This window comes from Triturus cristatus, chromosome 3_2, assembly GCF_964204655.1.
Source record: "Triturus cristatus chromosome 3_2, aTriCri1.1, whole genome shotgun sequence".
Taxonomy (NCBI): Eukaryota; Metazoa; Chordata; class Amphibia; order Caudata; family Salamandridae; genus Triturus; species Triturus cristatus.
Window position 1 is genome coordinate 848167455 of NC_140584.1, and position 27574 is coordinate 848195028.

General features: G+C 44.3%; 1 protein-coding gene across 1 annotated transcript in view; it reads right to left on the minus strand.

Annotated features, from left to right (window-relative positions):
• UNC119 (unc-119 lipid binding chaperone) overlaps positions 1-27574 on the minus strand; it is a 488580-nt gene that overhangs the window by 169710 nt on the left and 291296 nt on the right. Inside the window, exon 3 of the mRNA XM_085649116.1 lies at positions 7320-7422. Within this exon, the coding sequence (XP_085505242.1) occupies positions 7320-7422 (103 nt within the window). The remainder of the gene's footprint in view (positions 1-7319; positions 7423-27574) is intronic.

Sequence of the window (27574 nt, forward strand, 5' to 3'; positions counted from 1 at the left end):
CCTAGACACCCTCAGGTATTAGTGCGCGTTATAAATCTTACTTTCATTTCATGTCACACTCTATGCAATGCATATTACATCACTCATGATATGTTCTATGAAATCATCAATAATATCACTGCTATTTGAAATTAGATCATTGATGATAACACTTTACATGGCGAGTGCGCAAGTATCCCATGACCTGTCAAAATGTGAATACTGATTTGAAAATCATAAATCTTTCAAATAAAATCTTGGATAATGAAGAAAAAAACATATTGAGTAAGGGTCTTAATTTCTGCCCAACACAAGGTGGTGACTTTGCAAACCTACACATTGATCTTTTCAAATTCACTAGGACACTAAAACTTAAGGATTTCTTTGCGACAAGACCTCAGGAGCCAGGGGGTGATAAGGGTATTCAAAGTGGTGGTTCGCATACTATACGAGAAGTGCGTGACATACACTGTCTCCTCTCTCTGAATCCAGAGAACGAGGTAAATATCACCACAGTCTTTGAGGATCTGGACATCTGTCACAGTGCAAGCACTGATAGTGGACTTCGTCCCAAATCGAAATTCATACCCACACACTCCTATCATCATAACATCGATGATTTTCATGATAAGGTCACAGAGGAGCTTTACAACATGGAAACTCCTCAAAGATTTACTCCCAAGTCAGCTAACAATATTACAGTGGCAGAAAGATCAGCCCTTATGAGGTTGAATAAGGACACAAGTATTGTCATAAGGGAAGCCGATAAAGGCGGGAACATTGTCCTTATGAACCATGAAGACTACATGCAGGAGATAGCCAGACAACTTGGTAATGAGGCACACTATCGAACGATCAATGACAATCCCATTCCCCATAGCACAATGAAGATCAATGCTAAACTATTGGAATGGAGGGAATCTGGTCTCCTTACTGAGGATGAATGCCGGTTTATGTGGGTCAATTGCCCAAATTTTCCATGCATTTACGTTTTGCCAAAGGTGCATAAGGGTGGGCAATTTCCACCGGGTAGACCAATTATCTCCGGGGTGGGCTCACCGACGGAGAAAATGTCAGAATTTGTTGACCTGAAGCTACAAAAATATGTCCCTAATCTACCATCATATGCAAGGGACAGTAAGGACATTTTAATGAAATTTAAAGATTTTGACTGGTCTGAGGACCTGATGTTTGTAACTCTAGACGTAGAGAGTCTTTATACTTGCATCAATAAAACCTTTGGTATTAAAGCCATCCAATCCTTCCTGGATAGAGATGATGCAAGTTTTTATGACTACAATGAGATGATTGTCACAATGATCAGCATCATCCTTGACAATAACTTTTTTCTTTTTGATGGTGAATGGTTCCAGCAGATACATGGAACGGCGATGGGTTCCAGGTTTGCTCTCTCTTATGCCTGCCTTTTTATAGGTTGGTTCGAGAGGGAGCATGCCTGGAACAGAGATGCCTCCCCCTGGACCAACTACATCGTGTACTGGGGGAGGTATATTGACGACGTGATCTGCCTCTGGTCTGGGTCCATTGACCAACTAAATCAATATGTGTCTTTTCTGAATACCAACATGTATAATGTTAAATTCACCATGATGTATCATAATGAACGCATCAATTTTCTAGATATTCAATTCTATATTAAACAAGGAAAGATACATAGCACACTATACAGGAAGGAGACTGCATGTAACGCTGTGTTACATGCAACTAGTGCACACCCCCATTCTGTCAAGAATAATATCCCTTTTGGCGAAATGGTAAGGGTTAGGCGGAATTGCAGCGAGGAGGATATGTTCCATACACATATCAGTGACACTAAGAACAGATTCCGTAAAAGGGGATATGATCAGACTATCTTGGACAGAGCTGAACTAAGGATCAATAAGATGAGTAGGAACACCAAACTCCAGGAGAAACAAAAAAGGCCTGTCACCAATACTAAAGCCAGGTTTATAACTCAGTATACTTCCCACAGTAACACTATTTTCAACATTTTCAGAAAACATTGGCACCTTCTAATGGGAGTCCCAGGCTTGAGAGATGTTATTGATAAGAACCCGTCTATTACATATAGAAAGGGTACCTCTCTAAAAAGAACACTATGTCCTAGCTACATAACTACTCCACAAAAAACGCAAACTTGGTTACCAAACAAGCCTAAAGGCTTTTTCACCTGCGGGATGTGTAATGTCTGTCCCTTGGGGAAAAATAAAACTCTTGTCTTCTGCTTCAACAGTTCGAGACAGTTTACGATTGAGAATTTCATAAACTGTAATACGACCTATGTGGTGTACGTTCTGGGATGTAGATGCGGCATAATTTATGTTGGCAGTACCATCCGTAGCCTGAAACTCAGAATTCAGGAACATAGAAGGGCAATAAAAACTAATGACATCAGATATCCGATTACCAACCACTATGCCAGGGAACATCCAGAGGATATAAGCTTTTGGTTTCATGCTATCGACCATGTTCCGACACCCAAGAGAGGTGGCAACAGAGATCTGCTGCTAAGTCAGAAAGAATCGAAATGGATCTGTCGTTTGAGAGCAACCAGCTTGGGACATAACACGGACGGGGAAATGCATTATTTCCTATAGGTGATGATACCTGGGGGTTATAATGAGCAATACACTGGGTCCCCTTGTAAATTACTGGTATCTCTTGTTTCAAATTTTGGAACTTATAACATAATTGCAACCTATGCACTATACATCTAGGGCAATGTGATATATACTATCTGTATGGTTTTGTTACCACATTGTGCCATACGTTGGCTAATATGAATTTCTTCACATTCACTTGTATCATTAGACTCGTCTGCCCCATATGGTTGCATTTTCATTACTTTATATTCAAACAAACCTAGTACATACTGGCTTTCATCAGAGTTTAAGTCTGTCTGACTCACTAACTTGTTTATGTTGTCATATGGCCTGTCCAAAGAAGACTTTGAATGGATGATCACATGCCTTTGCATATTCCGCTTGTTTCTCTATGCTCTGGTTGATATTTGATTTTATTGTTTCTGTTTTTTCCCCTTCCTTTTAAGTGGTGGTCTTCCGCTGATTGTAAAAGGATAATACATGGATATATAAAAATTATGTACCGAACCCGGCTGGGTTTGGTAGTAATGTTTTTAGATGGTACATTACTATTTAGATAAACGATGCACATTATCTCTCCCATATTTTATCCTACAACGAATAATTCTTATATCGAACACACAATTATTTTTTATGATTTTGATTTCTTTTAATTAAGACCGAGTCGTACCAGGTATGAAATTATATCGACATCACTGATTATATGGTGTCTTTTGCTCGTAAATGTCGCTCGTTTATTATGAGAGACATCCATGTTATTCTTTTTGAATTAATCTTGCCTCTTACACCCTTTGTAATTAATAAAAAATAGGCCTCACCTTTAACTGAGATAAAACGGCATGCCCATTTGGTTATTAGAAAATTCTATCGGTTTACCTACCCCGTAAACCATTCAAAAATGGCGCATATATGTTCGGGAACCCCATCTTTATATTGTAACATCCTTCTATATACTTCCAAGGCATCAGAAATAATCTTACCCCATACACTTTTTGATATATAAAAAATATATAAAAAATGGGCATCCCTTTTAGCCTAGAGACGACGTTACGATCATTTGGTTTTTACAAAGCCATTTCGGTTTACCAAACCCGTATACCATTCCAAAATGGCGCCCATATGTCTCAGTATTGTAACATCTTTTAAATATTTCCAAGGCATCCACAATATTCCTCTCGAAATAATCTCACCCCATATACTCTCTATAAATAATAAATATAAAAAAATGGGCATTTCTTTTAGCCTAGATAAAACGTTACGTTTAATTGGTTTTATAAAGCTCTATCGGTTTACCAACCCCATACACCATTCCAAAATGTCGCCCAGATGTTCGTGAAGTCTGTTCAAGTATTGTAAAATCGTTCCAAACGCTTCCGGGCTCCCTCACGTGATATGAGGGGTGGGCCTACTTAAGAGGCTCGACCAATGAGGCATGGTTTCGCCGCAAACTTGAGGAAGCGCCCGTTCTAAGGTGAGATGAGAATGAGGCAGGTTGCTCAGAAAATAACAAACTAAAGTGACAATTTTGGGACTAAGTTAACGGCTGTGATAGGTGTTCGGTTTAGATTATTGGGATCATGTCTCTTTACGCAACTAGTACCGCCTACATATATATTTTTGGTGTTTTAGGCGGGAATCAGATGAGGTCTTGGCGTTAATATGGGGTGATTTTATCTTCATTCAATGTACACTTTTGATAATAGTAAGTCAGCTTGGCTAAATAATTACCATTAGGAATAACCGAGGGCCCCCCCCCCCCCCTCTCTTTTTTCCTTCTTCTAAATAGAATTGGGAGGAAGCTTACAAAGATGGAAAATGTGAATAGGAATACTTAGAAAATAATAAGCTAAAGTGATAATTTTGGGACTATGTTAACGGCTGTGATAGGTGTTCTGTTTAGATTATTGGGGTCATGTCTCTTTACACGACTAGTTCCGCTTAAGCTTACAAAGATGGAAAATGCGAATAGGAATACTTATAGTTTATAATATGTTGCACACTATCGCTTTGTAAAAAATATTAGGAATATGGTTTTTGTCTTCATCGTTTCCAACAGACAAATATATCATAAAATAGTATTGTTTTTTAGGCTGTAGATAATCACATGGTGGGATAAATAGGCTGTCGCAACCAATAGCCCCCATCGATTTTTAAGTTTAATTTTTATTTCATAAATATGTAGTACCTGACTATTGTCACATGGTTATTCTGTTATTAGTGGGTCAGAAAACCAATGTTAGGATATGAGATTAAGAATGGGTGTTTGAGATATGATATGGGATTAAGAATAGGTGTTTATGATATCCTTCGTTTCGTTTCTAGAAAAATGGAGCCTACACATTGGTCTTACATATACAACAACAGTGTTGTTTCTACTTTACTCACGCAATCTATGGACTAAACTAAGAGTCCGATTTTTATTTGAAAAAACCGGTGGTTTACATGGGATCTTAACCATATATACACTTTTCAGCTACCTGGAGAGGTAAGGTGATTCTCGTTTTTCTATGAAAACATCTTGTTATCCGCGGTCTTTCCTTTTATTACAATTTACCATACCAAAAAGAGGCTATAATAAGTTTATAATTTACTCTTACCAGGTCACATTATATTTTTTGTGAAAAAGCATACCAATTGAGAGTCGATCACCTTTGAAATTCCTGAAGGTGGATGTTTTAAAAAACAATCTATGGTAAGAATTGACATATAAAATCTTTCTTAATACGGGTGTTAACTATATTACTCTGAGATATCCAGTATCTATAAAAGATTTTGTTCATCTTAAATTTAATAGCTCTTTTATAGATGAGGTTCCTAAACTTATTAATATTAAACTGAACTTACTGCCTAGGGTATCGGACTACATATATACTCAGGCAGGATATACATGTGGCTTTTTGAAAGTTTTAACTCTTGTTATGTATGTAAACTTGACTAAAGATGTCGAAATATTGAATATTGTCTGTAATGTATTTATATGTAAAATTCATGTTATATGTTCTTTGTTGTCTTCTCTTCAGTTTTTATTACTCGTATAGAAATATACAATAATGTCAATTTTTTGTGTAATGGAAACAATGTAGTATGTTGTGTTTTATGTTGTACATAATGTGTTTTATACATATATATGTTTGTATTTGTATTTATTCACAGCCCTGACGAAGTTCGTAAAGAACGAAACGCGTTGGCTGAGTCTGATATCTCTAAAAGTTGAAAAAGAATAAAAGAACAACAATTGGACTATTTGAAAAGACTTCTTTTTGGTGCACCGTCCTTTTGTAAAAAAGTTTGTATATCTGGTTTCCAGTAGAGCATAAGTACGGCTCGCTCTGGACGTGTCTTTGCACCTACTACGAATTTATATACTGACTTTGGATTTGATGTGCTCAACACTGGTCAGCCGTACGGTTACTTTTGTTCATACTTTAGTAAACTATAACTGATGAACCCCACCATTGTCTATTTTTATTTTTTAGTTTAAAATTGTATTTTTACTGACATGTTGACTGAACTATAACGTCACTATAATCTTAGTTTTTTCCAGTGAATTGCTAAGGTTTAATTTAATGCAAAGTAAGATATGACCATACCTAACTATAATGTCACTTTAAACTTAGGTTAAGTTTTTCTAACCTAAAGTAAGATTTTATTTATCAAACTCAACTATGCCAACCCCCTGCAGGCGGCCAACCCCATGCGTGCACTCCCTTTGGAAGGCAGGGTCAGGCACCACCCCCCCCCCCCCCCCCACCCCCCTGCTCTACTTTCAGGGGAGTAAAGGGGTCACGCTTACTCCCACTGAATCGCAGCACTGCAAAAATATATTTATTTTTATTTTGTTATTTGGCACGAGGACCCAGGGGAGTCTATCTGGGACCTCCCCAAAAGGCCTAGGGGGTTAGGGTACCCCTAACCGGCCCTCTTATACGTGGTTTGTTTTCATTTCAGGGCACAAAACTTGGTCCCCATGTCCTGGAAAGGGAGCCACAACATTTCTCTCTCTGTGTTGCTGTCAGACAATCAGAGTGCAAGCTCCTGTGGGACTAGTGGGAGTGAGAGGTAGCTGACTGGGGAAGAAATGCCCCTAAGCCTATCAGATCCTTCTGTTATTTGAAGCTGAGTGTCTGTGGAACTTCTGCATACCCAACCATTCAGATTTCTATAAATGTTTAGTTTTTGAGAATTAAGATTACTGAACGGATTTACACCAAATCACTAAACGCAAGTTTTATGGGTAAAGATCTAGCGTTCTGCCAAATTTGGTTTAATTACGTCCAGCAGTTTTAGCTGTAGCATTGTGCTAAAATCCCTAGGGAAATTGCTTCGGGAAATCGTGTTTTGGGACACCCCCTTTTTCTCAGCCTCCACTTGATGGATCCCCCAGAATATTTCCTGGCAGGAGCTGGGGCATATGAACTCTTTTCTGAAAAAGTTTCAGGACAATACGTCTAACAGTCTCAAACTTATCAGCCAAACCAAAAAAAAATCAATTTCCTATGGTAACTTGGTAGGGGGGGGAAGAGAGGAGGGGAGAAAGAGAGAGAGAGAGAGAGAGAAAGAGAGAGAGAAAGAGAGAGAGAAAGAGAGAGAGAGACTGAGAGACTGAGAGAGACTATCTGTCTCTGTGCCCCTGTATTCTACGCTTATGCATCACGTTCCAAAGTGGGAGCTATTACACTCAGCTCAACACTTCTGAAAACACGGCCATCTACTTACGTGGCCCCGACTTGGCGCAGCCGGAGGAATGCTGGAGTAAACTGATAGCGGACAAACCGCCCGGCGTTGGGGTCGACATCCTTCTTATCTCCGGCTTCACGTTCTGAAAGAATGAGACAAGCCAACAAATTACAAAATACTAACCTCCAGCTCTGTGTAGGCCATAACTTTTCAAGTCTAGCTACGTAAGCAAAGTTTCCTACAAATGGACTTTGCGATGGGTATATATATATATATATATATATATATATATATATATATATATATATATATACATACATATACATACATACATATATAATTTTTTATTCTAGTAGTTTGCATTTAAGCAAACATCTCTCAATTCTGTGTTCCGACCTCAGCACAGCATTTCTATTCAAAACTTTGTTTATTTGCATTTTCTTTTTCAAAGCATACAACACATACAATACTTATTAGGCATAGCCAGTTAAGTTGCATGCCTGCATATAATTACAGCACAAATGAGAGCATTCGATCAGCGTCTATAGTACACATTAAGCTGGTTACTTAGGCATTTTGTACCTATCACCACATTTTATGTCTCACATGTCTACCCCTTAACTCTACGTCGGCCAGTCGCTCTTACTGACCAGCAGTCCTGTTGCGATGGGTATATTTTAAGAATTTACTACATTTCATCTGCAAGTTCATACCGTTTGAAGTTCACTCTGGCCTATTCCACAGAGTAACCAGAAGGGGAAGTAATGAGTACAAACATATAGAGCAACAACGCACTTTGTTGGGTTAAATATTAATAATTTTTTTTTAAAGTAGAAACGTCCTTAGGGAAAACATACATTAGTCAATCCATGATTTATGTAAATAAAACCTGCAGCCCAAACGGTGTGACTAATAAAAGTAGGACATCTGTAAAGATAGATGCCCTTACGATCCGAAATCATTTAGGAAGTCAGATCAACCAGTGGCAGGGCCCTCAGTCCCAACTCCGCATCTTCCGATCACATGTTAAATCGCCCTTTTTTGTGGTTTGGATTGGTAAACTCTCAACACCCCCTCCATTACTACACAGGTAATAAACTCTATGACTTACAAAAAAACAGAACTCTTTACAGTCTAAAAGAAACCCTGCACAGTCTCAATGCGCTTTTTTTGTTTTTTTATTGAGCAGAACAAATGGGCAGTTAAAACAATATACAATAATCAATGATCAGGAATAAAACAGTTTTAAAAACAAGCGAAGTCTAGTAGAATCTTTTGATCAGTAACATTTGACATTACTATTGATAGAAAGCAGCAGAAGAAAAACAATGTTCCCAATACTATATTATTGTTGTTATTTGACTTTGCCCCCTAATCCAGGTCGTGTTCGTTGAATAGATAAACATTCTATCCATTCTAAGACACCCCTGCTACATTACAGTACCAACATGTCTTAGCCTAAATAAATAACAAGAACGTGCTGAGTGCTATCATTTCTACAGTCGCAGTTTCAGTAAAGTGCTAACAGTGCAAAGTGCTAGAATATTGCAGGGATAAACAACCTTATTGTTGTAGTTTACCTTTGCCCACCCAATGAAGATGTATTTTCTTGATTTAGTAGACATTCTGCTTAGGCAGAAAACCCTGCAACATTAAAGTGCAAACGTGCCTGTCCTAAAATTTTATAAGAATAAAGTGCCGAGTGCAAAAGTGCTAGGTGGCGGTCATGGACTGTTCGCTATCGGAGAATTTCAAGATATTAGTGAACTTTTTCGTTGCCCCAACTCTTTTGGCGTAAGCCTCTTCAAACCTTTTGGTCTTTTGCATTTTATTCACCCATTTTGAGTAAGATGATATATCCTCTGACCTCCAATTTTGGAGGATTAGGGAACAGGCTACTAAGGAACAGATCGCCTTGTATGTCTCTTCGGCTTTGGACAAGTCAGATCTTTTTATGGAAATGCCAAATAGAGCCACCTCGGCTTCGGGATCAAGTGTCTTATCGATGGACTGGCTCATTGAAGAAAAGATCTTACACCAAAATATTTCGAGCTTCGGGCATGTAAAAAATATATTAAGCCAATCGCCCCCGTCTCGAAGCTGGCAACGAATGCATTTATTTTCTACTCCCGGGAATCGTTTTATTAAGAGCTTTTGGGGTGAAATAGGCCAGCCAATGAGATAAAAAGGACATCCTTTTAAAATTGGCTGCTCTGAGGGCCTTACTTCCTAACTGGGCAATCTGCTCCCACTCCTGCCTCGAGAAGGAACAATTAGTTTTGCAGGTTATTTTGGCCAGAACTTCTTCAACCAAAGGAGACTCCTCACCCTTTCTCAGTAAGGTATATCAATTTCCCACTCCTTTTAATTTGGCTTTGTAAAGGGCGATGGCCTGAGCTGGTGGTATCCCACATGTCAACAGGTTATATTTATTTATAAAGTTTAAAATCTGCAGTTATTCCAAAAACCCTGTTTTTAATCGATTATAAGATCTAAGACCTCTTGCCAGGTGATGAGTTTCCGTGAGGTAAGGAAAAAACCCAATTCTCCTAGACCACAGTCCTTCCATCTTTTGAGCTTAGTGGAATGGATTTGAAGCCCAAAGATATTACACTCATCTAATTTCAAATAATGATAGCCAACGAACCCAACCTGTTTAAAAAAGGACTGTGGTCTATCGGAAAAATGCCGGATAGTATTGTATCGGGTCTTTTTTGGTAATTTAGCGGTTTTAAAAAAAGTAGGAACTTGCGATCCTGACTCCTGTATCATTCTATCATAAAAAAACATCCAACAGATCATTGGGAGCCAATAAACGCGCTGAGAGATCCAGGATCGCTGCCATGTAGTAAATGCGAATATTTGGTAGCGCTAGACCCCCTTGAGTGGTTCCCAACTGTAATATAGGCAGCTTAACCCTGGAAGTTATCCTATTCCAAACAAAATCACTGATCATTGACTCAATCTCTTTAAAGAAATGGGAATTAATCTTTAGCAGTACATTTATAAAAAGAAAAACCAGTAGGGGAAGTATAGACATTTTAATAAGTACTACGCGGCCAATCAAAGTTAATGGTAGCAGAATCCATCTATCGAGCATAATTTTAATTTTATTACGCATCGCTAAATAATTCAAACTAAATAATTGTTCAAATTGATTGAAGACATAAATACCCAAGTATCTAATAGGTTCTGCTTTTAGGGCTTGGGATTTTAAGTTTAAGGGTAAAAAATTACAATCCACATTCAGTGCTAAAACCTCAGTTTTGTTTTATTTTATATCCACCAATCAGTTCAAATTGACTGAATTTGTGTAGAGCCTGATCAAGAATTAATTTGTTTGGGTCGCAGATATAAAATTAGATCGTCAGCGAATAATTTTATTTTCGCCATTCCTTCTTTTGGTGGTTTAATTTCAGGGTTTCCACGAATTCTTATTGCTAGCGGCTCAATAAAAAAGGTAAACAGGATGGGGGACATCGGACAGCCTTGTCTGGTACCTCGATTTATATTAATTGCCCCTATCGTACTGGCATTAACTACCACCTGGGCTTGGGCACCTTGATAGATGTTATTCAGCATATTGATTATCTGGGCAGGACAGCCACATTTTTGAATGCAGAGTAAAAGTGCATCCCAGTTTACCAGGTCGAATGCCTTTTCGGCGTCGACCATTGTAACTAGAGTTGGAATTTTATTATTTGTAGCAAAATCGAGGGCCTGGATTAAAAACCCGGTATTTGAGGACATAGACCTCCCTGTAACAAAACCGGACTGATCGGGGTGGATTAAAGCCTGGGCATTCGAGGTAAAGCGTTGGGCCCATATTTTCATTAGAATCTTGAAATCAGCGTTAAGTAGGCTAATCGGCCTATAAGAATTAACATCCTTATGGCCCTTTCCTTTTTTGACAAAACTAAGGATGATAGACTCTTTAAAGCTAGGAGGAACAATGCCTCCCAATCTAACTACATTAAATAAATTTACCAAAAAAGAAGCAAATTCTTTAGAAAAGATTTTTATAAAATTCAATTGGGAGGCCATCTGATCCACAGGCCTTTGCCCCTGCTATGGATTTCACAGTATCTGAGATTTCTGCATCCAAAATTTCGCGCTCAAGTTGATCAGCTAACGGGACGGGTAAGACAGGAAGGTTTACTTCATCACCATATTTGTGAATAAGGTCTAACCCTACCTCGTATTTTGTAGAGTAGAGCTGTGAATAGTGCTCCACAAAAACTTGAGCTATATCATTTTTAGTGATATTTTGGGTCTTTGGATCAATAAGTTCTGATATTAAGGCTTTCTCCTGTTTAGTTTTTGTTTGCCCTGCAAGCATTTTTCCCACCATTTGACTCTCCTCATTTACAGCCTGTTGGAGTTGGTTAATCTTATCCCGCCTTTTTCTCGACTCAGCGACTGAGCGCGCAATCATCTGTCCCTGAATGGCTGCCTTAAACCCACCCCAGACCGAAAAAATTTCTGCTGTAACTTCATTTATACTAAAAAACTCCAATATCCACTTTTTGGTTTGAACCACCCAGTTAGAATCTTGCAGGAGTAGACTATCCATCTGCCACCTGGATTGAGCCTTGGCTCCCCGTTCAATTTCCAACTCTATTGCAATTAGGGAATACCTGAAAATGGGTTGGCCCCTATAGTGGTGTCTAAAACCTTAAGAGATCGTGATACAAGGAAGAAATCGATCCGGGAGGCCGTGGGAAATTGATTAGAATGGCAGGTAAATTTCGCAGAAGTAGGGTTAGATTCATGCCATTGGTCAACTAGTAGATGTTCCTGCTTTAAGGCCTCCAGCACTTTCTTTGCTTGGAGTTTCAGTTCTTTTTTCTTTTTATTCGAAGTGTCTTTTTTCAGATCTTAACCCCTTCAGTGCCCGCCCCTTTCCCCGCCCTGTGCCGGCCGTTGCATTAGCGGGCGGGGTCTATGACGAGCTGGACTCGTCATGGGCACAGCGCAACCGCGGCCCATGACGAGTCCAGCTCGTCATGGGCACTGAAGGGGTTAAATAAAGTTGAAGTCTCCACCCAAAATAATTTTTTTCTAAGTAGCTCCCTGATCTTTAGTAAGGCTGTGGTATCATCGACTGTCGGGCCGTAGTAGTTTATAAAGTTTGTGATCATCCCATTTAATCTGGCCTCAACCCAAAGCCACCGCCCCAGGGGATCTCTCCGAATTTGACCAAATTCCCAAGGAAGACTACGGCAAAAATACATAGCAACTTCTCTTTTGGCCAGCCCGGCCGAAGCAAAGAAAGCGTGTGAGAAAAACCTGGGAAGATATAACTTAGGAGGATTAGTTTTTAAATGGACTTCATTAACGCTCCATATTTTGATTTGTTTAGTATCCCATTAACATTGATGGAAATAGTGCAGCACGTACTAGTCATTTTTGCCCTAATTCCAATTGAGTAAGAATCAACAAAAAACATACAGAAATAGAAACACTTAAACATTCCCATTTTCTTAAAAGCTTTTGCTGTAATGCCCCTGCTCCTGCTCTCTTTACTGCTATTCTCTTTTGACCCCCCTCCCCCACCCCTCGAGAGAGGTGTACCACCACGCTAACCACCTCTTGCTCCCCCTGCTACTTTTGAGGGTGCTATGAATCTGCGCCCAGAGTGACCCCACCCCCCACCCCAGCAAAGGGATGCAATAGACAACCTGGCTAAGAAATAAGAAAAACAGTAATACGTTTATTGGTTCATTCTGAGCCCAAGATTTATTTAAGAAGATCCTATGCCTCTTCTTCTAGAAGAAAAAAAGAAAAAAAACAAAAAAACATCAAAACGTCAATAAGTAGAAAAAGCATTCATAAGTCCATTGATTCATTGTGGACCCGGAAATTTCCTTGAGAAGATCTTGTGCATCTTCCAAGTTAGCAAACATATGGAATTTCCCCTTAAGAACATGCAGTTTCGACTGTTGGGCAATTGACGCCTGCGCACCTTGGGCTTTAAACAAAAAAAGCAGCTTGACTAACTCTTTGCGTCTCCGAGCCGCAGCTGCACACATATCAGGGAAAATTCTGCAGTTGGAGGTTTCATTAACCGGAAATTGCCTTTGCTGTATGGCTTTGGTCAGGATCCTCTCCTTTATGCGATAGTCTGCGAAGTTGACTAAGATGGTGCAAGGACCGCTCGTGCTTGGCAGAGGATGGAATGGAACTCTGTGGGCCCTGGTGATTGTAAGATCCCCGCTGAGCTCGGGGAGGACTTTTTCCTTAATGAAGGATTCCACCCATTGCGGTGTCTGGGCCCCTTCCATTCTCTCGGGAACACCCACTATACACAAGTTGGAACGGCGTGATTTTCCAGCTCCTCTAGCTTATTTTCTAGCGAACTCCTGTCTTTAGTAACTTTGTGTACTTTAGTAAGCAATACGGTAATCTGGTCTTCCAGCTGAGAGATCCTGGACTCTGCTTCCTGGATTTTAACTGGAAGACAAGCCACTGCGTCTTCAATCTTTCCTAGGCGGAAATGAAGAGAAGCAATTCCATTTTCCTGAGACCTCTTCATGTCTCTTATTTCATCAAGGATGAGATTGAGCAGAGTTTTGATGTCTAATTGTTTGGTGGAGATTGTTTCTGCTGGATCATCTATTAAAGTTTCTACAGAATCTGAGGCTGAATCGGAAGCTGGAAATTGTGGAGTGGCTGATACCTTCTGATCCTTCTGGCTATGAATCAATTGTAATGTTTTTGAGGTCTTTAGTTTCTGGGTTGGGACCTTTTGCTGTTTTTGCTGTTCATGAGGCACTGGAGAGAGTGCCGGGTTGCTACCAATCAGAGTCTGGTTCTGGACCAGCTGAGAAAATAACTGCAGCACAGATTCTGCAGCAGGCGAAGGGGCGGGAATCAAGGAATTTGCATTCAATTCTTGTATCATGGAGGTTGAAGCTGGAGAGTTTTGGGTGTGTGGAGGCGCTGAAGAGGCAGAGGAGGTAACAGGCGAGGATGATAAACTAAGATCTAGTGGGGACTGGCATGGGCTGGCAAGATCAACAACCACCGGCTGAGGTGAGTTGGGCTGGGGAGGGAATGACTAATAGCTTTTTCATAAAGAGGGGAAACTCCTTAACACTCTTTCCCTCCTCTTTACTACTTTCGACAGTTGCTGAGTTATCCACTTTTGACTTGCCTGTCTCACCGGTCTCCAATGTAGGTACCGTGGGGGAGGTTCCGACTCCCTGGCATGTTCCGGTGAGCTCTTCCACCGGTTCATCTTCTGAGCTCTCAAAGCTGGAATTATGGTCAGGGCGGTTTCCCAAAAGTCCTGCTCTTCCTGCCCCAGAAGACAACGCCTTTGCCTGTGCCAGGCGGGTCTTAGCCTTTAGGTCAGTCACTGAGTCGACCTTAGAGACTAGATTGTTTTATTTATTATGTCTCCCCATAATCAAGTCCTGCAGAGGAGTGCAAGCGGTAAATACAATAACACTACTTGAACCAGGGCTTCTCCCCTTCCTATGAGTTGCAGCCGCTGCTTACTCCTTTAAATTTACTTTCAACACCTCACCTCAATTCCTCACCTCCTAGCCTCCTCACCTCTTTCCTTCTGCCCGTCGTCGTCTTCTTCTCCAACCGGCCCGGCTAGCACAGTGGAATATGTCAGCCTTAGCCTCCTCCTCGCACACCAGATCCGCCCACAAAAAAAAGCACTGAATCCACTTTTCGGCAGTTCAAAGTCAGGTAAGATCGTCACAGCGTTTTGCCGCTGGCCACGGATTTAGTGCGAAACTGTAAATATCAGGTGTTTGCTCCCACAGTTTGCAGAGCTTTCCCCTGGCCAAAGATTCCGCATCCAAATCCTTCTGTCCCTTCTGCCGCGCAAGGCTGGCTAAGCTGCATTATCCTCAGCCGCTGCGAACGCCAGAACTGCCGAGATGCACCGCCATTGCCGTCGGTGGGGCATGGTCACCTACGGCTACTCGGAGGCGTGATTCTACGTCATAGCCTCGTGAACCAATGCGGCACACTTTGATAGCTTATTTGTAGTAAGCAGCATGATCAATTGGATCAAGGGCAATTCTATCATTTATCAGGATATTATGGCAAACTAATCACAAACTATGCATTTATAGAATTATAGATGGGTACAACAGGGATGAGAGACATCAAATAGACCCCGAGAACTATACATAACAAAAGGTTAATATGTGGATATTATAATTGCATACTGAATGTTCTGTACAACTTGAGTGACGCAACATGCAACATACAATAACAGTTGGACACGGATAAAAAGTGTGAGAAGTATCCTACATCTATAGATGTATAGCAAGGCGAACATCGCACCACATTGGTTATGCTTTTTATTTATTTTTAAATCCGCATCAACACAACACTTGCTTAGATCTTTTTTTTTTTTTTTTTTTTTTTTAATGACTCGGGTCAATGTAAAGCAATACAAAGCAATATATATTACCCTTGATTATTTCAGACCATGCACCTGTATCTATCCAAAGGCTTCCTAGGGGAATACATTTGCACAATAGCTGAGTCCAGTATGTTCTCAACTACATACAGTGTCACTGCAGATATTAGTGGGAAAACATTTTGCTGCAACAAATGGCGCAATTGAATTCGTAAAGAAAAACACTTGTGCTTTTGGCTGTCCTGGCCCGAAAGCAAAAGAATGTGTGTCAATGTAGGAAAATATGTGATGAAGCCAGGGTTAAGCAAACCTAAAACCTTCAGATATTATTTGGTTCTTGCAATATTAACAGCAATTACATACTTGTGAGGCAAGTCTATATATGCGAGAGTCCCGAGGCTAATATACCATGCGCCCAGACTAGCAGCTGGCCTTCTGCACCCACAAACCACGAGGAAAGCATATGCTGCAATATAGTGACCCACTCCACATGTCGAGCCTTTTGTCCTACTTTCAAGACATTCACAACTGACACCTCCTATTTAAACAGGAGGGTATTTGGACATGTAATTAGTAGCGCAAGCCCTGGTAGTTCAATTCCAGACATTGAAGACCTATAGGCAAGATTCAGCTAAGTGGCTGGATACAAGCCAAATCCTTGTATTTGTCAAACTTATTTTTATTGAAAATGTTTCCAAGTACATCATAGGTTGTTACCATCATTTCACATATCGCCGGAGTGTTGTAAGGTGCAACAGGACAAAAGATGTACCTAATTACATAGTGCTAGAAATGACCCGGCCCCAATCTCAGAGAAAGGCTTAAATGAGGGGTAAAGTTTCTGATAACAGTGGGGTTTGGGGTAGACCCTCATGGACCTTAATTAAAATCAAAAATTTAATTACGTGTCCCATCTTTCTTTTGCAATGGTATTTTCCCAAATCCTTCCAACCTGAAGATACATATAGAGTACAATAAAATCATCCAAAAACAACTCCCAACTAGGGAGGAACAACAAGAAAAAAGAAAGAATCCCCCACCCCCCTCCCCCCTCCCTAACAATGGTGATGGCTAAAGTAAGGTGACTTATTCAACATGGGATAATAGAAGGTAACTCAAAATTGAAAGAGGTGAAGTGCTCTGACAGAAGGAGGACAGACAGCCAATGGTAATCCTTGTGAGAGGAAGGCAACTAACGGGCCCCATCTGAATTCAAAGTTCTTGTAATTATCTCTAAAGATATCCGACATTCTTTCTAAGCGGAGTAACTTCCATAGTCGAGAGTGCCAGAGGGAAATTGCCGGAGCTTCTCTTCGCTTCCAGGCAGCTGCAAGGGTTACTTTCGCTGCTCCTATACAAAGCCACATGATTGTCTCGTCTGCTCGGGTCTGATGTTCCAGGGCGGGGTCGCGTAGTCCCAAAAGGTCTCCTGCCATGGTGGTTGGGATGGGACATCCCAGTATGTCCTTAATGTGTGCGAGTATTTCTTCCCAGAAGGGGCGTATAGTCGGACAGTCCCACCAAATATGCTGAAAGTCGTCCATAAGCCCGCAACCCCTCCAGCATCTGTCGGAAGTGTTGGGAAAGATCTGCTTGAGCCTGGACGGGTGGAGATACCAGTCCATCATAGTCTTAAAATGAGCCTCCCGAAGTTCTATGGAGTGATTGAATCTTGTGATGTCGGTCCATAGATGTGCCCATTCGTCCTCGGAGATACTACGCTGTAACATTCCCTCCCACATAGACATATATTGTGGTCGTGGAGAGAGTGTGGTAGTGAGTAGTAAGTTATATATAAACAAAATAACCCCTTTCATAGTAGTGGTTTTGGCGAGGAAGGATTCAAATCTTGTGGGAGGACGGATGGCTGCCTCTCACACCTGAGGTGTAAGGGCCCAGTGCATTAGCTGAGTGTAATGGTATTGTTCTGTATTCTCTAGGCCATAGACCCGTTTACAGTTGTCAAAGGTGAGGGGAGCAAAGTTATGAAAAAGGTGTGTCAAAGCGAGGAATCCTCCCTCCCTCCAAGCGTCAAAGGGTCCCTCCTGCAAGCCTGGGGGGAATGCGGGGTTAAAATGGAGGGGTGTAAATGGCGAGGGAAAAGAGGTCCATCTGTCATCTCCCGCGAAGAGTCCTACACTTTCAAGGTGGTGCGTGTAGGGGTGCTAATGTATGCATTCTAGGGTCTGTCTTTTTTGGGACGCCAAGCCAGGTCCCATATAGTCCTCCATGCCACACTGCGATCCATATGTAACCAGTGTTTGTCGGATTCCCGTTTCGACCAGTCATTACTCTCAGTTGCGCTGCTTTATAATATAGTGTGATGTCTGGGAGCCCCACCCCACCTACCGCTCGAGAGCGACGCAGTAGGGAGAAAGAAAAGCGGGCGCGCACCCCTTGCCAAATGAAGTGCAGAAGGATGGTTTTGACTCGCCGAAAGAAGTCACTGTCTAGTTCAATGGGCAATGCCTGAAATAAGTAGAGGAGCTTAGGGAGGAGTGTCATCTTGACCGTGTGCACCCCTCCGAGCCAGGAAAAAAAAGAGGGGTTTCCACTTAGTGAGTTCTGTTTGGATACGAGTAAGAATGGGAGGGAAGTAAGCACTGAAGAGTCCCTCTACTCTAGGTGTTAGTTGGATCCCCAGGTATTGTTTAGAGGAAGTGGTCCATTGGAGGGGAGTGAGAGATTGGAGCTTGCGGAAGCGTAAGGTTGAGGATGTATGATTTGCCAATAATTATTTTAAAGCCCGCTACCGCATCAAATTGCTCAAGTTCTGATTGTAAAGGTGGAAGAGACGTGGCAGGGTCGGAGAGTGACAAGAGGACGTCGTCCGCAAAAAGGGAAATTTTGTGTGAGTCTCCGCTGAACGGTATCCCTTGGATGTCAGGATGGGCTCTAATCGCCATCGCTAATCGCTCAATGCTAAGGGCGAAGAGTAGGGGTGAGAGAGGGCACGCCTGTCGGGTACCGCTAGAGTGGGAGAAAAAAAGGTGAGTGTACTCCGTTGACTGCAACTTTAGATCGGGGTTGAAAATAATTACCTTGGATCATAGTAAGAAATTTAGGTGCGAATCCGAAGCTCGTGAGGGTATTAAATAAGGAAGTTCAATCTACCCTGTCAAAGGCTTTCTCAGCGTCTAGTCCTACCACTACAGCAGGGATTTGACGCGTTAGCCTTCTCTATTAGATTTATAATTCGTCGAGTATTATCATGTGTTTGTCAACCCTTGATGAATCCCGATTGGTCCGGGTGTATAAGATCGGGCATGAGATCGTTCAGTCGCTTAGCTAGGATGGAGGAGTAAAGCTTCGCGTCAAGGTTCAACAGAGCAATAGGCCGGTACGAGGCGCATATATGGGGATCTTTCCCTGGTTTGGGTATAACAGAGATCACGGCCTCAGACATTGATCCGGTAGTCTCACCCTCCTCCGCCATCTTGTTAAAGAGCGCGTGAGATGTGGAGTGATGTCAGGGGCAAAAGTTTTATAGAACAGGGCGGTATATTCATCCGTATCCCGGGGCATTTTTGGGGTTCAAGAGCTTTAATGGCAGCGTTAATGTCTTCGAAGGTAATGGGGGCAGTGAGTAAATCATTCCATTCAAGGGAGACCTGAGGGAAGTGTAGTGTCCAAAGGTAATCTCGTTGAATGTCAGAAGCTAATCGATCCCTAGTGTAAAGGGCTTTATAGAATGAGCTGAAGAGCTCGGCTTTTTCCTCATCCTTATGTGTGAGTTCCCCATTGGGCCCCTGTATACCCCATATGTACTCCCTTTCTCGTTTGTCTTTTAGCTGCCTAGCTAGGTGTTTGCCAACCTTGTTGCCTTGTGAGTATGACAAATGACGGAGTTTGAGGAGTGTAAATTCCGCCACATTATCACAAATAGCTTGAAGTTTGCCCCTCAGAGCCGTCTAATTGCGAAGAGTCTCCCTTGTGGGATTCAATTTATGGGCGAGTTCAATAGAGGCCACCTCCCTCTCTAGTGCTTCCCTCTCTCTGGTGCGTTGCGCATTTAGCGCCGAGTTAAGGGCAATGCATTTACCTCGAAAGACTGCTTTAAACGTGTCCCAGGTGATATACTTCGAGGTATCCTCCGGTTTATTAATGTTATAAAATTCACTGATGGTTTCTCTTAGTTTAGTGCAGGAGTCTTTATCCCTCATAAGCGCGGTCAGAAAGTACCATCTGGGAGTAGTCGAGGCATCACTATTCCAGGACAAACACATTGAGAGTAAGCTATGGTCCGATACTGAAAGAGGTAATATTTTGGCCTCCTGTAAAACGCCCATTAGAGATTGGCTAATGAAAATATAGTCGAGTCGGAAGTACGTATGATGAACGCGAGAGTAAAAAGTGTAGTCTCAGGAGCGGGGATGGAGAGTACGCCAAGCATCCAGAAGGCCCATGTCATGGAAGTGTTGCTGGGTGTCAGTGGAAAAGGAACACATTTCGGAGCGGTGTCGGGGCGTGCTAGCTAGGTCTTTCTGCCAAGTCAGGTTGAAGTCGCCCATGAGTATCAGTCTGTCCAGTGTTGGGGGCGTATACTGCTATTAAGGTACAAATTTTGCCCATCAGACGACCCTTGACCATAATCCAGCGGCCATCTTTATCGTTCCGAAGGTCCAGCGGTTGGAATTTTGTGGAGGAATGGAATAGAATCGCCACCCCTCTATGTTTCGTAGGTGCAGAGCATCTGTATATTAGTGGATAGTGTTTGTGTCGGAGGCATGTGTCCTCAGCTTTGGCTAAGTGTGTCTCTTGCAGGGCCACAATATCAAGATGGTGATCAAAAATATACTTCCATACCTTTTGGTGTTTTTGAGGGGAGTTAAGCCCTTTAACGTTCCAGGTTCCGATGGTAATTGTCATTTTGTTAAAGGGAAAGACATTATCTCGTTAGTAATCCTATCTGGCCTATCGTTTCCTGAGTCACCGTGTGTCCCCCGGGGTAAGTGTCCCACAGTCTAGTGTTACCTATAAATACATTGATGTCAAAAAATCTTTCAGAACAAAGTATTAAAGAGCCACCACCATTTCCCTCCCATCCCCTCCCCTCAAACCCCGAAAAAACTAGAACGAACATGAACAAAAAATGCGATAGCAAAATCGCTGCCAGGTCCCCGGTTGGGGGGTACAAAGCCCCTCAGGGACTAGGTGGGACGGTACATCTGAGGACCCAGTCCGCGCCCATCCCAGTCACAGCTTGAAAAAACATCTTTGTGCGGCTTCAGACTAGCCAGTAGGACAGGTCCGCATCTGGTAATGGAAAGAAGACAGATCTCCTATAAATAGAGACCACATATGGTGCTTCTCCCCCAGATCATTGTTGTGTGCTATTGTCCTGGGGAGATGGTTCACAGATTAATCTGAGACGCAAGGGAGCGCAGAAGGGAGAACTGGCACCAGCACTCCAAACCCCCCTTAAGACTTTAGTTAGCAGTGTTATGTGGTGAGGGGAACAGTTCAAGGCCCAGAAGCAAACTCCGGGAGCAGGGAGTCGTCTCCACCCTCAAATGGGCTCCACTCCAGGAATATCAGCTGGCGGGGGATAGAGTGAGGCAGTCCCTTATTCAATTTTTCGTGACAATATTCGTTCTTTGAGGTATTTGGCCGGTAGCTTCCCATGGCCGCAAAAGCCAAATCCTTTTAAAACTCAAGATACTAGCCCCAAGGATTCCAGATAATGTCCACCCTCTAATTATCAACAAAGCATGTTACCTGGGTATTATTTTGTAAAGTAAGTATGCTATGTACAAACTGAATTGCGACAAGGCATTTAAATACTTTTTCACATTATGCAAGGGCTAGAGGCATCTACTCCTTTCCTTTCACAGCTAAAAATGTTAATATGAATATACATAAAGCACTCGGTTTAGAGATATGCCTATTTAAGTCATGACCATCGTCTTTAAACGCCATAAAAAGCGTTAACACAGCAATTGATTATTGTATATGTCATGAGATATGGAGTAGTTTCTTTTCTGTAACTCCAGTTCTGTAGTAGGGGTATCTCTGTTATAGTCATAATCTAGTGAATAGTCCCGCCCATGTGCGCGGACCCCGCAGCAATAAAATAATCTCTTAAGCTGTCAAGCCATGCAGACCTGCAGCTACACTTAAGAGAGAATTCAAAGACAGATAATGCAGCCTATATCCATAGGCTACTGTGTCCAGTACTTCAACTAGAAAATTCCACCAACATCCGCAAACAGCACTGCCTGCCCAGCTTTTTCCACAGAGAAAAACCTGCCTCCACCAGCAAAAGCCTCTGGAATGATAGAGAGGGAGGAATGGACAGACAAGCCCCATAGGCTGCCATTATGTGGCTCAGAACAGGATACTGTGCCTTTAAGAAAACTTTCCAGAACTTTTCCAGTATCCCAGAATGCACAGCAGGTCCCTTCTACTTTCAGTTCTTTTTGAAGGCGTAGCACGCCAGACCTGTAGCATTCCTTATGTTAACATTCATCTCTCCACCGGGGAGGCGGGTGGGCGCTTATGACTATAACAGAGATACCCCTACTACAGAACTGGAGTTACAGAAAAGAAACTACTCCTTCTGTAGTAGGGGATCTCTGTGTATAGTCATAATCTAGTGAATAGAATGGCAAGCCCATCCCCACACAAAAACGGCGGTGGAGAAGATTACAAAATAATACCACTACTGTGCGAACAAATTTCGCAGCGAAGCCTGCCCAACCTGAGCATCTGCCCTGGCATCCGCGTCCAGACAGTAATGCGCAGCAAAGGTATGGACCGACTTCCAAGTGGCCGCCTTGCAGATTTCTGCAATCGGAACATTACGCAGCAAAGCAGTCGTGGCAGCTTTGCCCCTGGTGGAATGAGCCTTAGGTTTACCCCCTAAGGTCTTATTAGCCTTTTGGTAACACAATTGTATACAGGACACAATCCACCGAGAGATGGACTGTTTGGAGGTAGCAAGACCGGTCCTGACTGATCCATAACTGATAAACAAATTGGTCTGACGAATATCTTTGGTCTTATCAAGATAAAACTTCAACACCCTCCTAACGTCCAGGGAATGTAGAGACCTTTCCGCTGGAGAAGAAGGATTCTGAAAAAACGTAGGTAAAGTTATGGTCTGGTTGACATGAAAATCAGATATAACCTTAGGAAGAAATTTAGGGTGAGTACGCATAACACCCTTAGCAGCATGAAATACAGTATAAGGTTCTTGGCAACACAACGCCTGAAGTTCACTCACCCTGCGGGCCGGTGTAATGGCCACTAGGAACGCCGCCTTCCAAGACAGGTGCTGCAACGAAGCCTTGTGAATAGGTTCAAAAGGCTCCTTCATCAATCTGGACAGCACCACATACAATTCCCATGAAGGCGAGGGAAGTCTGACAGGAGGAAACACTTTCTTCAAGCCTTCCAAAAAAATCCTTGATGACAGGGATCTGAAAGCAAGGAAGCATGTGAAGGGCATTTACTGTAAGCAGTCAAAGCAGCGAGATGGACCTTAATGGAATGGAAATTAAGGCCAGACTGCGCTAAATGCCAAAGGTACGTAAGGATGACATCTTCCTTACATGTCGTCGGGTCAAAGTGCATGGACTTGCACCAGCTGCAGAATCTCTTCCACTCGTTGCTGGTAGATTCAAATGTCCACATTGCAGTATCTCAGGAGCCATGCCGCCAAACTCAAAGACGAGAGGTTGGGGTGCCTCAACTGCCCCCGAACTTCGTGATAAGGTCCGGCCTGCACGGCAGCCGTATGTGAGGACGGAGAGACCGGTGAAGCAGTCCGTGAACCACCACTGTCTGGGCCATCCCGGGGCAATCAGGGTCATCCGCGCCCCGGACTGGGACAGCTTGATGAGCACCGCCGGAATCAGGGGAATGGGTGGAAAAACTTACAGAAAGCTGTGCGACCAGTCGATCCATAGCGCATTCCCCAGCGTCCCCCGCTGGTAGTACCTGGATGCGAAGTCTCGGCATTTGCTGTTTGGCGGTGGCGAACAGATCTACGTCTGGAGTCCCCCACCTCGCAAAGACGTCCCCTAGTACTTCGTCGTTTTTGACCCATTCGTGGTTTTCCTGAAGTAGTCTGCTCAGTGCGCCCGCCTGAACATTCTGCACACCAGGCAGATGCGTGGCCGTAATTGTCAGTCCTCTGGCCAGAAGCCAGTGCCATATCGACTGCGCCTCCTGCGACAGAGTGCGTGATCTCGACCCCCCCTGCTTGTTGAGGTAATACATCGTGGTTGTAATGTCTGTCTGGACGAGCAGCGAGTTGGTCTGGAAGGACGGATGGAAGGCCTTCAATGCCAGGTAAACGGCTCTGAGTTCCAGGAAATTCATGTGTTAAGTCGACTCCAACGGGGACCACTCTCCGGAATGCGCTCCCCAGCCATGGAGCAACGCATCCGTCACGATACTCTGCGTGGGAATGTTCTTGTGGAAGGAAACCCCCCTGAGGAGATTTTCCGCCGAACACCACCACTTCAGCGACTGAAGAGCATGCAGAGACAGCCGTATCTCGTCGTCCCAAGAACCTGTCCTCTGATCCCACTGATCCTCCCAGCACTCCAGCAGTGGTCTCATGTGCAGCCGTGCGTGAGGAAGATACATGATGCCATCGATACCAGCAGCGAAGACACCTTCCTCACTGTTGTCGATGGAGCGGTCATAAGGGCCTGAGTCTTCCGAAGGAGTGACAATCGTCTCTCCTCCGAAGGAGACACGCTTACTGACAGCGTAGAGATGGAGGCCCCCACGTACTGTATGCACTGGACCGGCGTCGGGACAGACTTGGACATGTTGACGTGCAACCCCAGCTTGTTCAAGAGAACGCACGTCTTCTAGAAGTGCGCTTGTGCTTCCGAGAAGGAGTTTGCCTTGATCAACCAATCGTTGCAGTGCAGAGGAGAAGACACATAGAGCTATAAAGCCCAGAAGAGACGAGACCGGCCCCACCGTTGGAGAGGGCATGATTATGAGAACTCGAGCCTTCCGAAGGATCAAAGAGTGTCTCCCCTCCGAAGGACACACATTCGTTGAGCCAAGACAGACCTCGTGAGGTTGGTGCGGAGGCCCAAACGAAGTAAGAGGGAGAAAGTCCGAGTGAAATGCAGGCGCGCTACCTGAAAGTAGCTGCCTTGATCAACCAGTCGTCCAGAAACGGATAGACAAAGACACTGTTACTCTCATATGCGCAGCCACTACGTCCTTGCGTATGGAACATTCCGAGGTGTTGACTTCAGGCCGAAAGGAGGCACAAAGCAATGATAATGGTCGTTGCCCACTGTGAAAAGCAGGAACTCGCGATATTTTCCCCGCCAGGGGTACGTGAGAATCTGCGGCCTTCAGATCTAATGCGCATAGTCAGTCTCCCTGATGAAGTTGAGGGGAAATCTAATGCAGGGACCTCCACCGGAATTTATTACTCTTTGACCCCACGAGTCGGCCTGTCGCACGCCAAACACAGGTCCAAACTCGGTCATGTCTCCCTTGCATACTAGAGCGAACAGTGAGTACCATCCCATTCCATTCCGTCCCAGAGGAGCCGATTCTATCTTCCTTTACTGGAAGAGGGTGGTGGCCTCCGACTACAACTCGCGCATGTAGCGCGATTGAGTTGGAGGGAGCGCTGGAGGAGAACTGGAAGAGTCGCACGATATTCAGCACCTGAATGATTCAATGGCGGCCCGAGACCGCAGAAACAAAATCTGGGAGGCATAACGCCGCTGGAAAGGGCGGACGGCCTTAAGCCGTACTCCATGCCCCTCCAAACCTACAGCCTTCAAAGCCTCTGCCTCGGCCTTCATGCGGGCCACCTCGCTATCCGCATGGGAGCAAAAGAGTTGCGCCAGAGAACGGGAGATTAGAAACACACTGCTGTGCCGCAGGCTTCAGAGATGTCAGACGAATACAAGTATGTCGCCGTAGAACAAAACCATGGCAATGCCCGGGTTTCGCCTGAAGCGAGATATCTGCTGCAGAGCCGAAGAATGTATATCCGCAACCATCAGGCCCTATCGACTATCCCTGTCTCTGGGCAGGAGATCCACACTTTGGTGAAGGAACTCACACAGGGATTTATTACAACGGCCCAGCAAGAGGTTTCATCTGTAGAGTCTTACACATCACTGATGTCAGCTATACAGGAAGCTCCGAAGCCAGAATCTACTGGCCGGTGACGGTGTACGAAAGTCAAGTACCACACACCAGTGAACAACCCGCTAAGGGGGAAATTCGTAAGAGCAGGAGAGCACCTCTCCATACGCACGTAAGATGCATCCCTGGCATGCCTGACCCGAGACCTTCCATAACGGTGACGATGGGACCTTATGGAAGACAGCGGAGTCCATGGGACCGACGCCCCAACACGAGACCCCGTTCTAGGGACATCAAGATTCCACGGGGGGTGGGGGAGGGGGGGGGGGGGGAAATCGCCGGCTGAGGAGCCACAGGCCCCTCGGTGAGTGGGAGATGAGCCGGAGAAAATTCTGCGGCATCCCCGTGGTATCACCAGTGGGGGCGGAGCAGGAGGCGACCTAGATGGTGAGCCGGTACGCAGACACTCCCAACTAAGCGAAGGGACCAAAGTCCCTCGCTTCTGATCGGACCACGTGTAAGTAGCCCCAGACTCCGATGGATTTCTCGGCGTCCATCCCCAGCTCAGCGTCGAGAGTCGACGTTGCCGGGAAAACGAAGTCCCCGCCTATGATGATAGGCTCACTACGGAGCGAGGTCCAGAACGGGACCTAGACATCGAGCGCCAGTAATGACCCCTCGACGTCACCCATGACATCACCATCACTGCGACGTCACCACCACAACGGTGTCGAACATCACTTCACTGCGCCTCGACGTCAAGCATCACTGCGCCTCGACGTCAAGCATCACTGCGTCTCGACGTCAAGCATCACTGCGTATCGACGTCAAGCATCGTCTCGAAGTCAAGCATCGCCTCGACGCCAAGCATCGACGTCAAGCATCACTGCGTCTCGACGTCAAGCATCGCCTCGACGTCAAGCATCGCCTCAACGTCAAGCATCGCCTCGACGTCAAGCATCGCCTCGCCGTCAAACATCGCCTCGACGTCAAGCCCTCGACGTCAAGCCCTCGACGTCAAGCATCGCCTCGACGTCAAGCATCGCCTCGACGTCAAGCCCTCGACGTCAAGCATCGCCTCGACGTCAAGCTCTCGACGTCAAGCATCGCCTCGACGTCAAGCCCTCGACGTCAATCATCGCCTCGACGTCAAGCCCTCGACGTCAAGCATCACCTCGACGTCAAGCATCACCTCGACGTCAAGCCCTCGACGTCAAGCATCACCTCGACATCAAGCATCACCTCGACATCAAGCATCACCTCGACGTCAAGCATCACCTCGACGTCAAGCATCACCTCGACGTCAAGCATCACCACGACGTCAAGCATCACCTCGACGTCAAGCATCACCTCGACGTCAAGCATCACCTCGACGTCAAGCATCACCTCGACGTCAAGCATCACCTCGACGTCAAGCATCACCTCGACGTCAAGCATCACCTCGACGTCAAGCATCACCTCGACGTCAAGCATCACCTCGACGTCAAGCATCACCTCGACGTCAAGCATCACCTCGACGTCGAGGTCTACTCCTTGACGTGGGCTTTTGATGTCGCGTCGACCGGAGTCCTGGGTCGACGGAGAGCATATCGGTGTCATACCTGCTCTCGACGTCACCGTCCTCGATGCTGACTGGAATCGCGTCGTTTTACAGTCACGTTCCTACTGGGGAAAACCCCCGAGGACACAGCATGGGACGTGGTAGAGTACCTACCCTCTCCTTACCCAGAGGCTGAAGAAGATGCCTAGACAGGTGTCAAAGACATAAGACACAGGCAAGCACAGAAGACAAACTCTGTGAGCTTCAGCTTTGGCCTCTATTTCC